Source organism: Cibotium barometz, chromosome 23 (genome assembly GCF_041138505.1).
Source record: "Cibotium barometz isolate CiBa-2024 chromosome 23, ASM4113850v1, whole genome shotgun sequence".
NCBI classification, from domain to species: Eukaryota; Viridiplantae; Streptophyta; class Polypodiopsida; order Cyatheales; family Cibotiaceae; genus Cibotium; species Cibotium barometz.
The window spans coordinates 48,344,451-48,360,055 of record NC_141068.1 but is presented as its reverse complement, the minus strand read 5'-3'; the positions used below and the strand labels follow the sequence as shown (position 1 = coordinate 48,360,055).

The 15,605-nt window shown below is 37.5% G+C and overlaps 1 protein-coding gene across 1 annotated transcript; it reads left to right on the top strand.

The window, feature by feature from the left end:
• Positions 1–13,271: 13,271 nt before the first annotated feature.
• Positions 13,272–14,961, top strand: LOC147626032 (1-aminocyclopropane-1-carboxylate oxidase 5-like). Its single transcript, XM_086817595.1, has 3 exons — positions 13,272–13,963; positions 14,062–14,389; positions 14,543–14,961. The coding sequence occupies exons 1-3, from the start codon at positions 13,365–13,367 to the stop codon at positions 14,801–14,803; spliced, it is 1,188 nt and encodes a 395-aa protein (XP_086673721.1). The 5' UTR covers positions 13,272–13,364; the 3' UTR covers positions 14,804–14,961.
• The last annotated feature ends 644 nt before the right edge of the window (positions 14,962–15,605 follow it).

Sequence of the window (15,605 nt, the reverse complement as noted above, 5' to 3'; positions counted from 1 at the left end):
AATATTATGAGTAAAATTCACTGTTTTTGGCACTTGGGAGAGGCAGGGTAACAGTGCAAAACACTATTGAGTTTCAACAAAGGGGAGGGCTTCTATTTATAGGAAAACGTGAGCTTCTAACCAAGCCAGCTGATTCTAGAATTTTCCAGATCAGTTTGGTCAATTTTTGACCATTTTTGGGTCAGTTTTGCTCACTTTTTGGATCTAGTTGAAATAGGAGAGAGGAGAGATAAAAATATCTCATTATTTGGGAGTTTAAAACTCATTCAAGCATGTGAAATAGACGCCTCCTCCCCCATACTGAGGTGTCAAAAATGCATCATTTCACCTAAACATCTCTTTTTTAACTATTAACCTTGTCCTTAGTCAACTCTTCATCTTATGTGAGTATTTACTCATTTTTGGGAGATTTTTCTTTTATTCTTCTATTTATCTCCTCCCTACATTTGGATGAATCTTATTGGTCCATAGGAACCTTAATTTAAAATTTCAAAAAAATCTTGACCCTCAGGATAATGCCTCTTGAACAGATTATACTTAATTTCTAATGCACCTTCTGGAAATCTTTTTGAACTTCTGTTTTAGGGGAACTTATTTTAATAAGATGAGAATTTTTTCTATCCAAAAATATTTAAAAACTGAATTACCACTCTCTAGAAGATTTTCTCTCTCTAGGCCAAAACTGGTAGAAATAAGATCTTTTCAATTTCTGAAGAGGGATTTGATTACAAGGGAAGATGTTGGACATCTTGAGAGGCTGGGGAGAAATCTTACACTCACTGACATAATGCAGTACCATCAAGAATCGACATTCACTCCATGCCAATGCTACATGGTAACTCTTTTTAAACCCCTACAGGATACAACTAATAAAACTGTCTTTGTTTGTTGCATACAGTAACTTTTTCCATCGCAAGCTCTAAGCCCTTGTCTCCAACCATTCTCTACACTCTCTCTTCCCTTCCATTTGCTCTGCACACAGTCATGAAGAATACCATCTATATCCCCAAGAGCAACATTCCCACTCTAGAAAATCCCATCCCCAAATCTACAACTAAAGTACCACCTGAATGTACACCCACCCTCCCTAAAGAACCCCACACTTCCCATCGCCTAGAGCCCATAGCTCCTTCTTCTATTCTTCTCCCAGACCACACTTACCATCACCCCAAAAAGAAGCCCACAACTTACGGAGCCCATCGACAATCTCAAAGCAGTTTCATCGATGAAGGACAACCATTAAGGGATGCTAGCCAATATCCTTACAACAAAGGGACAAGCCACCAGCAACCAGAGAGAGAATAATTTTTCTCACCACACTAGAGATCAAGGCATGAAGACAAAAACTCAGTCCTGGATACCCCGACAGTCAAAGTTCGAGAAACAAAGATAATTACTATGAAAGGAAAGGGCAAAGAAACCACCAACCTGCACAAGGAAGATGCATTACCAATGACACCAGCTAAACAGTTCAAAGAAGATAGTATGGTTCTTAAGGTACTATGACACAAAGTTGGGGTTTTGACTTCGGTCACTTCTTAGAATCGAAACACACTTGTATGAAACCTCACAGCCTCCTCACCTCCCTTTCTCTCCCTAGGTTAAGATAAAGATAAACACATCAAAGGTGAGATCATAATTCATGGAAGGAAAGATGAAAGGCTAAGGAGAAGCAAAAATTTCTGCCAGTCTTGTAGCTCCAAACAAGAGGGCAATTCTTTGCTGGAAGAAAATCTTCCGACTCAGGATTATGTGAACGGAAACATACGAGGAATATTGGTAAGGTTCATCTGTTCGAATTGGGCGATTTGGACGGAACATCTTAAAGTAAAAGAATATAACAATCACTTACAAGAGGATAAGATGCATGGGATTTGCTTTTTGATAAGAGATTAAGAGGAATTAATCATTATTAGAAAGAAATAATGGCCAAAAGTCTATAAAAAAAGAGATACACAGAGAATTGCAGTTTTAAATCCATACAGAATGTACAAAAGAGGATTACATAGGTACGTAGAGCTTGAATAGAGCTTTGCACCTATATAGAAAACGGGCAACTGAACGAAAAGTTATGAGCATTTTATTACAAGACTATAAAACTACCAAAATTTGCCTAAAAGTTAGCAACTTTGGGAGAAATTCTGATCATCAATGAAGTAAAGGATTAAGAAATTAGTTACATGAGTGGAAAGAGTATATAAAGAGCTTCCTAGCCATATGATCAATTTTAGAAACCAATACCCGAGTGATGATGAGTAATTATCGGGGGTTGAAATTTGGGTATTAGACCACAAAAACTGCACTTCCCTCTCTTTGCATGAAACCTCAATTTTCACATAGCCTCTTCCCTTTCATCTCCTTCATGATTCAAGCTAGAGGGTAAGGGTTAACAGGCCCACCAAGATAATAACTCCTTATCCCACTTATCATGAATCATTAAAGAGGTCCAAAATTGGGTTAAGCATGAGGAGCTAATGCTAAATGAGACATTCACATGTAAAGAGAGTGTTTGAATAAGGGTTTGAAGATAAGAGAATGGCAATGACACAAAAATGCTCAATTGAGGAGGCTCATTCCTTGATTTGAAAGGGAGAGGAGGGATCCTTTTATAGGTGGAGAATCACCCTCTCTTCCATTGTTACAAATTACAACATAAAAATCTTCAACCCTTCAGTGACATAAGGGTAGATGTCACCATCAATTGTCCTCTTAGGCTAAGTCTTCTATTGATTATATTAAATTGAAGACTTTTTGACTTTGAAAGTGTGATGAGATAATAGCGAAGTCTAAGTGGCATGTAGGTGGAGATCCCACTTACACATGGCAGAATTCTCCTCTTCCATGTAGGCATTCTAGAAGAATCTTTCCCAATTATGCACCTACACACACTCCTCCACATGCCTTCCACACTCCCTAACTTGTAGCCTTATGGTGAATACTATATTAATAATACAATTAAAATCCATGTGAGCATGAAGGCCCACTTTTATTTTCCACATCACTAGCCTATCTACCATACCAAAGTATTTATCAAGCATACTTGTGGCATTTACAATGTGTGCACCCTAAATCAAGTAAAACCATAATATTTGAAGATAGAATGCTGTTATCAGCAAGCCACCGCATCACCACGCCGTTATTCCATTGTGGGCGCCGCAATCTTCTTGGACAAGCTTCCACCTTATTACCATTGAGAAACAATCAAAATATGTACAAAATTAAAAATGAAATAGATCAATTTTTCATGTCACAGTACCAACACCACTACAATCTCCGAAAGACAAAAGCATAAGAAGGCATATATTCAAGGATCATGGGCAACACCTTTTGCCACCCATCTCGGTACTCGTATACCAGATGCAGTGGGTATATCGCTACTAGAAGAGGCAAAGCCATCCTTACCTCAGACAGAAGAGAGGAGCCCTCACTGACCAACAGAAGAAGGTTGCAACTATTGGAAGCACTGGAAGAATATTCCACGGCTCTCCAAAAGCACTATGACCAACACTCCCCTCCAGCTGTTGCAACCGAACTTCCCTTAGAAAAACACATATACCAAATGCTCCCTCCAGCATTCTGGCGTAAGATAGTCCTTTAAGAAATCAGGGTTTCTATGCAAGTTTTCAGTTTTGATTTTCTTTTGAATACAATGGGTATATCTTAAATCCGTATCCCAATACTTCTAGATCGCAGGTGTAAAATTCCAATAGAATTTCCTAAATTTTGTAACCTTGATCCTCAGATCTGAATCAAGGGTCTTAGATTCGGTGGGTGATTTGAGTGAAATTTTCCTAAACTGGTCACATCGTCTTTTCTTGAAACTGACGAAGGAGTTAAGTCTTGGTCATAGTCTGATTCAGGGTTTGAGTCTGGAAAGGTTCTCCTCAATTATCTTTCTCGAAGGGTAATATTTCAATTACTACTTTACTGAATTCATTCATTGAGTATTTGCTTAACTGAATTCAAAACTAATCATGAATTCCTATGAGGAATAAATTAATCATTTATCTAAAATTTTGACTTCGATAGTTTTTCTGAGTTTTCTCATTACCATCCTAGAGAATATAAAACGGTAGAATTTTCTCTCATAGAGTATTTACTTATTCATTTACCAATATTCATGGGATTTAAACATAGGATTAAAGAGAACTCTTATTTTGATATAAAAAATTTTTATGCATCTATTTATGCATAAATTCCAACTTTTATGGGAATAACACTTTTATATAAAAGAAAATCCTTTTATGCATCTATTTATGCATAAAAATCATTTTGATGAAAGTAACACTTTTATAATAAAAAATTTCTTTTATGCATAAAAATCAATTTTGATGAAAGTAACACTTTTATAATAAAAAAATTCTTTTATGCATCTATTTATGCATAAAAATCAATATTGGGGAAGGGACACTTTTATTTTTTAAAAAAAATCTTTTATGCATCTATTTATGCATAAAAATCAATATTGGTGAAAGTAACACTTTTATTAAAAAAATTATTTTATGCATCTATTTATGCATAAAAATCAATTTTGATGAAAGTAACACTTTTATAATAATAAAAATTCTTTTATGCATCTATTTATGCATAAAAATCAATATTGATGAAAGTAACACTTTTATAATAAAAAAATTCTTTTATGTATCTATTTATGCATAAAAATCAATTTTGATGAAAGTAACACTTTTATAATAAAAAAATTCTTTTATGCATCTATTTATGCATAAAAATAAATATTAGTGAAAGTAACACTTTTATAATAAAAAATTCTTTTATGCATCTATTTATGCATAAAAATCAATTTTGATGAAAGTAACACTTTTATAATAAAAAAATTCTTTTATGCATCTATTTATGCATAAAAATCAATATTGGTGAAAGTAACACCTTTATAATAAAAAAATTATTTTCAATATGCATCTTTCTATGCATAGAATTTAATTCTAATGAAAATCACACTTTTATAATAAAAAAATATCCAATATGCATCTTTCTATGCATAGAATTTAAATCTAATGAAAATCACTCTTTTATAATAAAAACATAACCAATATGCATCTTTATGTGCATAGAATTTAAATTTTAATGGAAATAACACTTTTTCAATAAAAATATTTCTAATATGCATTTTTTAAATGCCTAGAATGAAAATAACACTTTTAGAATACACAAATGGTGGGGATTACTCTTTTTGAATAATAAAAGATAAAACTTATTTCACAAAATTTAAGAAAATTTTACCATAACCTCCTTTGTATGGCTGACCATTTTCCAAGCCTTTCCAACAAGGCATAACATCATTTTTTCAGTTTAAAGAAAACAAAAATTAGAAAACCATTAAAAGGAATCAAGAAAAAGTAGGATTTCTAGCTTACTTGAATTTCTGTGAGCTTTCCTTTGGCTTGATGGTTTGAGGGATCTACTCTTGTTTGCAACAAGAGTGGCCACCAATTCTTTTGAAGAGGGAAAGGTCAAAAACTAATGAATTATCAATAAATTCACTGTTTTTGGCTCTAGGGTGGAGTAGACTAATAGTGCATAAAACACTATTAAGCTTCTACAAAGGGGGAGGCTTCTATTTGAGGAAAAAGTGAGCTTCTAACCAAGCAAACTGATTCTAGAATTTTCCAAATCAGTTTGGTCAATTTTTGACTATTTTTGGGTTAGTTTAGCTTACTTTTTGGAACTAGACTTGAATTAGGAGAGAGGAGAGATGAAATATCTCAATATTTAAAAATTTAAAACTCCACCACACATGTGAAATAGGTGCCTCCTTCATGAGGGCGAATCCCCACTCTTGAGGTGTCAAAAATTCATTTTTTAAGTATTTCTTTTGGTCCTTAGTCCACTCTTCATCTTATATGTGAGTATTTACTCATTTTTGGGGGGATTTTCTTTATTTCTTCAATTTATCTCCTCCATACATTTGGATGAATCCGATTGGCTCCTCAAAACATTAATTTAAAATTTTCAGAAAATCTGGACCCTTAGGATAAGGCCTTTTGAATAGATTATAATTTATTTCTAATGCACCTTCTGAAAATCTTTTTGAACTTTTGTTTCGGGGAAATTTATTTTAATAAGAAGAGATATTTTTCCATCCAAAAATATCTAAAATCTGAATAATCTCTCTCTAGAATATTTTCTCTCTCAAAACAGGTAGAAACAAGATCTTTTATTATTCTGAAGAGGGAATTGATTACAGGGGGAAGATACTGAACATCTTGAGGGGATGGGAAGGAATCTTACAATACTTTCTCCGTTTGGATATTCCATCACATTGGCGTATTCATAATTCTTTTCACATTAGTCTATTGAGACCATTTTGAGGCATTCTTCCTAGATATCCAGTCTATGATGACCCTTTATTATTCAATACGTAGATTCTGAGATCATCAAACCTGACATTATTTTAGACCAACAACAAGAGGAAATATTTATTCATAGATATTTAGTGAAGTATAATGACCATCCCATTGAAGAGGCTTAATGGCCTAATCATATCCTCATTGTTGGAATTATTCGCACTATTTGGATTTATGGATTTATTTGATGGATATTTATTTTATGTGCAAGCGAGTCTGATCACCTCTAACTTGTCACATATTTTGAGCTTATATTGTGAATGTCAATGCAGATCAGTGGTGGTAGGGTTAGTATGCGGGATATGCATGGATCCATTGGGTTTACTTCGATGGAAATTTATTGATGCATGGCATGTGGCGATTATTTATTCGGCAGTGGCAGTGATATTTTGTGTGCACATTAGTGTGCAATATTTTGATATACATTAGTTCTATTTCATCAGTGAACCTTATAATGTTCACATTTTTTAATTTAGGCTTATGCAAGCCCAATGTGGAGATCCATATTTTTGGCTACATGTATTTTTGGCTCTTGCTTTTGTACAAGGAAATATGTGTAAATACACCATGAAGAGGACATGAGCCACTCTCATGGTGGGGGATATTTAACCCATTCTTGTGTCGTGTGCATAGCTTTCTTCTATTTTGAGCTTGAGCATTTCTTTCAAGTTGATTTTTATAGAGGGCCAACTATGAGCTTCCAATATTGGTATCAGAGCCAGAGAGCTAGGGATCACAGAGAATTGTGCCGTCGTACGTTTCTTGTTAGAGAAAAAAAAGTTGTGTATTGGGCACTCAGACGGCCCAAGACTGTTGTCCTTTGCGTGAAGGTGAGAGACGTTGGCAAGAAACCCTAGGGTGACACCAGTTGTTAGAGCGCCACCTGTCTCCTGTCTACAGTGCACACTGCTCTACAGTTGACAGCGCACGCCACCGGCTCACCGCCTAACACGGACCACCAACAACGAACACACCGACTATCGACCGCCAGCACACAGGTGAGCATAAGGGGCATCTAGTACAGCCAACATCGGTAACAAGCACCGACAACAACACCAGCAACAAGTACCGATAAGACAAGTGACGGACGACAACATCACCGGCAGATGGCAAGCGCACTGACGACAACATCACCGGCAGATGGCAAGCGCACTGATGACAACATCACCGACAGATGGCAAGCGCACTGACGACCTAACCTTCCCACAAGTACCGACAAGACAAGTGACGGACGACAACATCATCGGCAGATGGCAAGCGCATTGACGACCTCACCTTCCCACAATCTCCAATGTGGGTGTCTCCTAAGAGACATAAGCAAAGAGTACTTACTCTCTTCTACCCTTTATACCCAGTGCGTTCCCTTTTTCAACACGATGTGGGATTACTAAGGGGCTATGTGGCGCTTTCTAGTGAGCCATGAGAAGAGAAGAAGTAGAAGGAGAGAAAAAGAGAAGAGAAGAGAAGAGAAAAAGAAAAGAGAAGAGAAGAAGAAAGAGATGAGAAGAAGGAGGAGATAGAAGAGAAGAGGGAAAGAGAAGAAGAAGAAGTATTTAAAAGAGAAGAAGAAGAAGTAGAGAGAGAAGAGAAGAGGAAAAGAGAAGAAGAAGAAGTATTTAAAAAAATAAAATATATATATATATATCTTTTGAAGGGGTATATTTTTTCCAATCCTCTACATTCCCGATTTCTACCAACAACAAGCATCTTCAGCCATTGATTTTGATGATGGCACTCAACCACCAACCATTTCAAATGTGTCACCTCTTCCTACTCCTACTTTGGAGGAGTACATTCTTCTACTCGAGATGCAACTTGAAGAACAACGCAAATGCTAGCACGTTCGTGAAGAATCTCCTGATGTCATGCCTCCCGAAGATGATCGCTTGAGCAAGATTCTCAAATCCATTTTTGACTTGCAACAACGGACTCACAAGGACTCCAAGATCAACCGTCGCATTCTCGTTCTCCAAATTTGACGTAAAAAAGATGCTCGTCTAGTTCTCTCTTGGTTGACTCAATTTGATGATTGTTTTGTCGGCGAACGATTCTCTGAGGAAGATAAAATAAAGTGTACTACTAATTATTTGAGTGATCGAGCTTCTTTGTGGTGGAACGCACTTCCCATGGGTCCTACCAAGCCTCTCACTTGGAATCGATTCCAAGGTAAATTCAAATCTACTTTTCTTCCTCCACAATTCCACCTTAATACTCCTCAAGCATGGAATCTTCTCCGCATGATAGATCGTGATACTGTTTCTCAATACATGGAGAGATTTTGGAAATCACTTCTTATGCTTCGTATGCTCACGGATGTTCTTGAATAGTCACTCCAACAAAAGTATGAAGATGGTCTTGAGACAACTATTCAAGCGGTGAACATGTACAAGCCAACTTCTCTTGATGACACAATCTCTCTTGCTCATGATTCTGAGCGTAAGAAAGGTTTGCCTCGTCAATTACCTCGCAGTGGTCAATATGCTTCTCCATCCAATCGACAATCTTCTTTCGTGTGGGGAATTAAGGTTTCAGATCTTCTTTTCGATACCCTCAATTTTATCAATCTCCTTCATCACAACAACGGTGTCCATGGAATGATAATAATGGTAATTTTGGTAATGGTAGTAGCAATGCACACGCTTTTTCCAATTCAAATGTAAAGAACAATTTTAATACTCCCAATCCAAGCAATGTACACCCTAAACCCAATTCTAGTCACAATAGTAATGCACCCACTCCTCGCCCTACCCAACCTCGTCAAGGCAATAATATGCCTTCTTGCTTCAAGTGTCATCAAGTGGGACATCAAGCCGACAAGTTGTTCTTTCATCCTACTCAAGAAGTGGCACAACTTCACAATATTGAAGACGACACATACTACGATGGTGATGGTGATATGGCTCTGGATTGGATGAAAGAACAACTCAACAATGAAGAAGTGGGTACGGAAAGCGAATCGGTAGGTACTTCAATCACTCCTCACTCTTTGCTTTTGTATGAAATGAAAGATGCAGGGGAGAAAAGAGCTTGAGCTCTTGCAAGCACACACACACTCAAGGTGAGAGGCTGAAAATCTTCTTCTTCTTCACACAACACTCAACACACCATATACAAAGATAAGAGTACACACAAATATGAAAAGGTACTCAACCAAATACATACTAGGGTTCTCTATAGTGTGAACCCAACTAAATGAGCTGGCGCTATAACTATGCCAGTCTCTAGAATGGCTGTCACACAGCCTGTCATCCCATTGGCCGCATATCACCCACGATCTCACCAACCATGCCAGTGGTATAAGTGTGGGGCCTATCCCCCAGGCGGGTCATCAATGTCCACCGCCTCACTAGATGAGCTCAATATCTTAACATGAAAGGATCTATTAATGGAAATGATATCACTATTTTGCATGATGATGGTAGTACACATGATTTTATTTCTAAAAAAGCAGTTTGTATTATAGGTTGCATATGAAGACTCATCCTTCGTGTTATAAGGTTAAATCTGCACTTCAAAGCACACGCTACATGGGAACTCATGAAGTACGTGACCTTGAGATACAAATTGGACCTTATAAACAAAAACAAAACTCTCATTGCACCTTTGCATTCTAGTGACATCATACTTGGTATGCCATTTAGACATGAATTCAATCCACATATTGATTATTCTATGCATACTATGGATTTCACACATAACGGTACTCTCATGCAATTAGTTGGTGATCGTTCTCTTGAGATGTATCCATTATTATTCCATGCATACTATGGATTTCACACATAATGGTACTCTCATGCAAATTAGTTGGTGATCGTTCTCTTGAGATGTATCCATTATTATCCCATACCCAAGCTAAACGTGAACTTTGAAAGCAATCACGTGCATATACATGATTTTAGTTAATGAAGTGCAAGTATATGAAAATAATCTCACTCCTTCTTAACAAGAATTTATGGCTAAGTTTCATGATTGTTTTGTAGATGATTTACCTCCTACCTTACCTCCTTCATGTCGTTGAAGACCATACTATAGAGATTATTTTGGGTAGCCAGCCACCTCATAGAGCTCCTTATCATACAAATCATCTTAAACAAAAAGAAATAGAACGCCAAATTAGAGAATTATTAGACAAGAAACTTATTCGACTTAGTAGTTCTCCTTTTGGTGCACCTGTTCTTCTTGTTGAAAAGAAAAATAAGACTTACCACATGTGTATTGATTATAGAGCTCTCAATCAGGTCACAGTTAAGAATAGATATCCCATCCCTTGTGTTGATGATTTTCTAGACAAGCTTAAAGGTGCATCTGTCTTTAGTAAAATTGATTTGAAATCTAGATATCATCAAGTTCGAAAGAATGACTAGTTCTGATGTTTATAAAACTGCTTTTCGTACTCAAATTGGTCAATATGAATTTTTGGTTATGCCTTTCGGTATAACCAATGCACCTGCTACTTTTGCACGCATGATGAATTGTATATTTCTTGACCATCAGAATTGCGTCATTGTTTTATTTGATGATTTTCTTGTCTTTAGTAAGAATCATGCTGAACATGAAGAGCATCTTGCCTTAGTGCTTAATCTTCTTAAAGAAAATAAACTTTATGCTAATCCAGATAAAAGTCTCTTTTTCCAAGATGAAATTGAGTACTTAGGCCACATTGTTTTAGGTGAAGGTATCAAAGTTGACCCAAAAAAGGTCAAAGTCATTGAGACTTGGCCTACTCCAACATGTGTTAAAGAAGTTAGATATTTTCTTGGTTTGGCTGGTTTTAATAGGAAGTTTGTTCTCATTGATAGCACTTCCTTTGACAATGTTGCTTAAGAAAGGTCTAGTTTTTCGATGGGGTGAAAACTAAAAAAAATCATTTGATAGACTAAAATATTTATTGACTAATGCCCCTATCCTCCAACTTCCAAACTTTACTCGACCGTTCTTCCTCGTAGTCATTGATGCTGTGGCTCAGGAATCGGTGCTGTCCTCATGCAGGATGGACATCCTTTGGCATATGAGAGTAGAAAATTGACACCTTTTGAACTTTCGTATAGTACATATGACAAGGAGTTATTAGCACTTGTCCATGCCTTACGCATGTGGAAACATTATCTTATGGATTATGAGTTTATGATTAAGACCGACTATCAAAGTACTAGATCTCTTCTTAATCAACCTCTTATCTCAGACCGACATATGAAATGGGCATGTTTTATTCAGAGTTTTCATCCTCTTATCCAATATCAACCTCGTAAAGAGAATGTAATGGCTGATGCACTTAGTCGAAGACCTTCTATTTCTAACATTTCAATGCTTGACATTCATTCTTTGCGTGATATGTGTGATTCATATGTTACAGATCCTAATTTTTCTGATGTTTGGCACAAGTGAGAAACTAATAATTGGTTGCCTCTTCATGATTATGCATATAATGATGGTTTCATTTTCTTTCAAAAGCGTTTATGCATTACACTTCCTTATAGATCTTTTATTCTTGAAGAGATGCATCGCCCCCCATATGTTGGTCATCGTGGCATTCTCACTACTCTTCGCACCATAGAAGAATATTTTTACTGGCCATAATTAAAACATGATGTTACTTCTTTTGTATCGGAATTTGTGATATGTCAACGAGTTAAAAGACGCTAAGGAAAACAATATGGGCTACTCATGCCTTTACCTATTCCCACGGCACTATGGGAACAAATTTCTATGGACTTTATAACTGGTTTACCTACCACATCTTCTCAAAATGATATGATATGGAAAATTATGGATAGGTTTATTAAGCAAGCTTATTTCATTGCATGTCGTAAAACATTGAATGCTTCAAATGCTGCATAATTGTTTATCAAATCTGTCTTCATAAATCATGGATTACCTAAAGTCATTATTTTAGATCGTGATTCTTATTTTTGTATTATTTTAGATCTTTTAAGGTCTTACACTATCTCATCTCCTGCAAATTGGGATCAATATTTGCATCTTTTGCAATTTGCATATAATAACACACTTCATATAACCATTGGCAAAGCTCCTTTTGAGATTGTCTATGGTAAGAAACTTCCAACTCCAATTACTAGACTTTTTCTCATGAAGTTCTAGTGGTCGATGATTTTGCCATGACTCATAACCATATTTTGGCTGAAGCTCGTGAGTCTATTCTTAAGGCTCAACAAGTTTACACTAGACAAGCCTTTTGAAGAAAATGATTTAGTTTGTCTTCGCATAGAAAAGCGTAGGCTAAAGTCTGTTGAGAAACATCCAGCCATTAAATTATCTCCACGATTTTATGGGCCTTTTAGGATAACTGCTACGATCAATGATAATGCTTGTCGTTTGTCTCTTCCTGACCATTGGAATATTCATAATTCCTTTCACATTAGTCTACTTAGACCTTCTTGGAACGTAACTCATGTGTAGAAAATTATGTTAATGGTATTTGTTGTTGGTTTTTTATTAGCACTACAAGGTTGATCTTGAACATTACTGAGCGTAGAGCATTTTGGCAACCTCTAATAAGGTGATCAATCGGGAAGCGTTTATCAATGCAATTCATGACAACTTCAAAAAAAGTGGGCAAAACTCCATTTGAAAATGCCAAAGGTGTTTGCATGCTTTTTTTTTTGGGTGCTCTTAGGAGTCACCTAGAGACTTCCATTCCAATTTCCTAGCTAATATCATGTCCCCTTGTACGTGAGCCACTAGTGATCTCTCAAGGAGAGGCGGATTTTTCGGAAGTTACAGAAGCGCCAGGATGAAGCGAACCCGTCTTTTCCGGACCCTGGATGATTGTTGACAAGTACTAGGCTTTTTGAGAAGTTCCAAGATAAAGCAAACCCGTCTTTTCCCAACCCTGGATGATTGTTGACATTGGACAAGTACTAGGGTCCAAGATTCTAGGTGCATGAACCTGGACACTGCCTGCACTGCCTTCAAAATCACCTGATCCTGCCGCCTGCTTACCCATTGCTTCCTTTCTGTCGGAACCTCCACACGACAACAATGGGCGCAGAATCTCCTCCTGCTTCGGCACACCTTGTCGAACCCCTCAACCATCTCAAGCTCTCTGTGCACCAAGAAGACGAAGCACCAGCTTATGCAAATTCCAACCCTGTCCCTAACCCTACAGTCGACGACACTTTCGTTGTGCCGCCGGAGCACAGGCCTTCTCGCCGCTACAATTCCTATCTGCACTGCGCAGATCACATCCCTGTCATCGATTTAGCTGTGCTGCAGCAGGTGCCGTCTGTGAATGCAGCGACCATGGAAGCTCTGGTAGCCGAGGTGGGGCGGGCCTGCGAGGAGTGGGGCTTCTTCCAGGTGATCAACCATGGCATCCCGGAGACCGTCATTCACAATCTGAAGGAAGGGGCGAAGGCCTTCTTTAATCTGCCACTGCAGGAGAAGCTGGAGGTGAAGAGGACCTCTGATAACGCCCTGGGCTACAACGATGGAGAGCTCACCAAGAACGTCCGCGACTGGAAGGAGGTCCTCGACATCGCTACCGCAGGATCCCACCAGCTCCCCGCAGACTTCCATGGGGATGACCACCATACCCACATCATGGTAAATCAGTGGCCTTCCAGGATGCCCAATCTAAGGTACACACTAACTCTTTGCAAATCTAATTTAAGGTATCCTAATCCTTGTTGGTAGCTATGCATCTAAACCTGAGTTGCCTCAAATCGCTTTGATTCAGGAAGGTTTGTGAAGACTACATATCTGCTGCTGAGAAGCTTGCTTTTTCTCTCCTTGAGCTGATATCTCAAAGCCTGGGGCTTCCAAAGCACCATTTCCATGAGCAATTCGCGTCCTCTGGGACGAGTCTTTTTCGCCTGAACCATTATCCAGTTTGTCCTGCTCCTGAGCTGGCCTTGGGTGTGAGCAGGCACAAGGATGTGGGAGCTCTAACAGTCCTCTTACAGGATGAAGTTGGAGGGTTGGAGGTGAGAAGGAAAGATGGGGAATGGATAGGTGTCAAGCCTGATCCAACAGCTCCAGTCATCAATGTGGGGGATATGATACAGGTAAGTATTAGTCTAGTTTGCTTTTGTATTTCTGATGTGGGGGATATGATGTTAGTCTGGTTTGCTTGTATGTGTGATGCTCATACATGGCTCATGGTTTGCAACTGCATTCGTGTGCGTTGTCCATGCATGACACATGTTTTGTGGCAACAGGTATATAGCAATGATAAGTACCAAAGTGTGGAGCATAGAGTTGTGGTCAATGAGAACACTGACAGGTACTCATTCCCTCTTTTCTTCAACCCTGCTCATTGGGTGAATGTGGCTCCTGTTCCTGAGCTGACAAATGACCAGCATCCCCCCAGATATAGGCCTTTCAATTGGGGAAAATATATAAAAAGCAGGAACGATAGCAACTTCAAGAATTTGGGGGTCGAGAACCTTCAAATCTACCATTTGGCCATAAATGTGTAATAAGAGATCCTGGTTTGTGCTTTGCCATAGCAAATATTTGATCTATAGTGTAGGTGTTGGTAGAGAAGAGCACTCTTTATTAAATATAAAGAGAGATGTTTGTATCTATAATACACACTTTCTTACACCTCTAATGTGCACAAATGATGTATTTTAAATTGTCTTTTAATGCAAATCATTATGTAGAGGGAAGACCATTGTGAGAAGGTGCAATGAATTCTAAAAGGTTGTGTGTTAATGTGTGAGCTAGGATGGGGAGGTTGTGAATACAATTTAAAGTCTTAAAGTAAGCATTGCTACAACCTTTGTTATTAGATTCTTGCAATTCACATTTTATCAAAACATTGCATAATAACCATTATATTTAACCAGAGATTGCAATGGATATGACTTACACAACTCTTTCACTCAGTGTTGAGGGGTTTTAAATATAAATTAAAAATAAACAAGAGGGGCTTATTGGACTCTACTCATCTTTGTTGGTATCACCACTCCTCTCTTCATTGGTTCATTCTATCTTCTTTTTTAGTTCTACATGAAAACATAAAAGCATGCAAAGTTTAAAAGTGGGGTATTGATATGCATGTGCTTCTTAAGCATGCAAAGTGAAAACATAAAAGCATGCAAAGTTTAAAAGTGGGGTATTAATATACATGTGTTCTTAAGCATGCAAAGTTTAACGACTTCTAATAAACTCGCACATGTGTTCTCATGGTTAATCTTCATGTCATGTTGTGTTGAGAAGTATGGATCGAGCTCTACTAATTACAAGACATCTACTTAATCATTAATTAATCTTGTA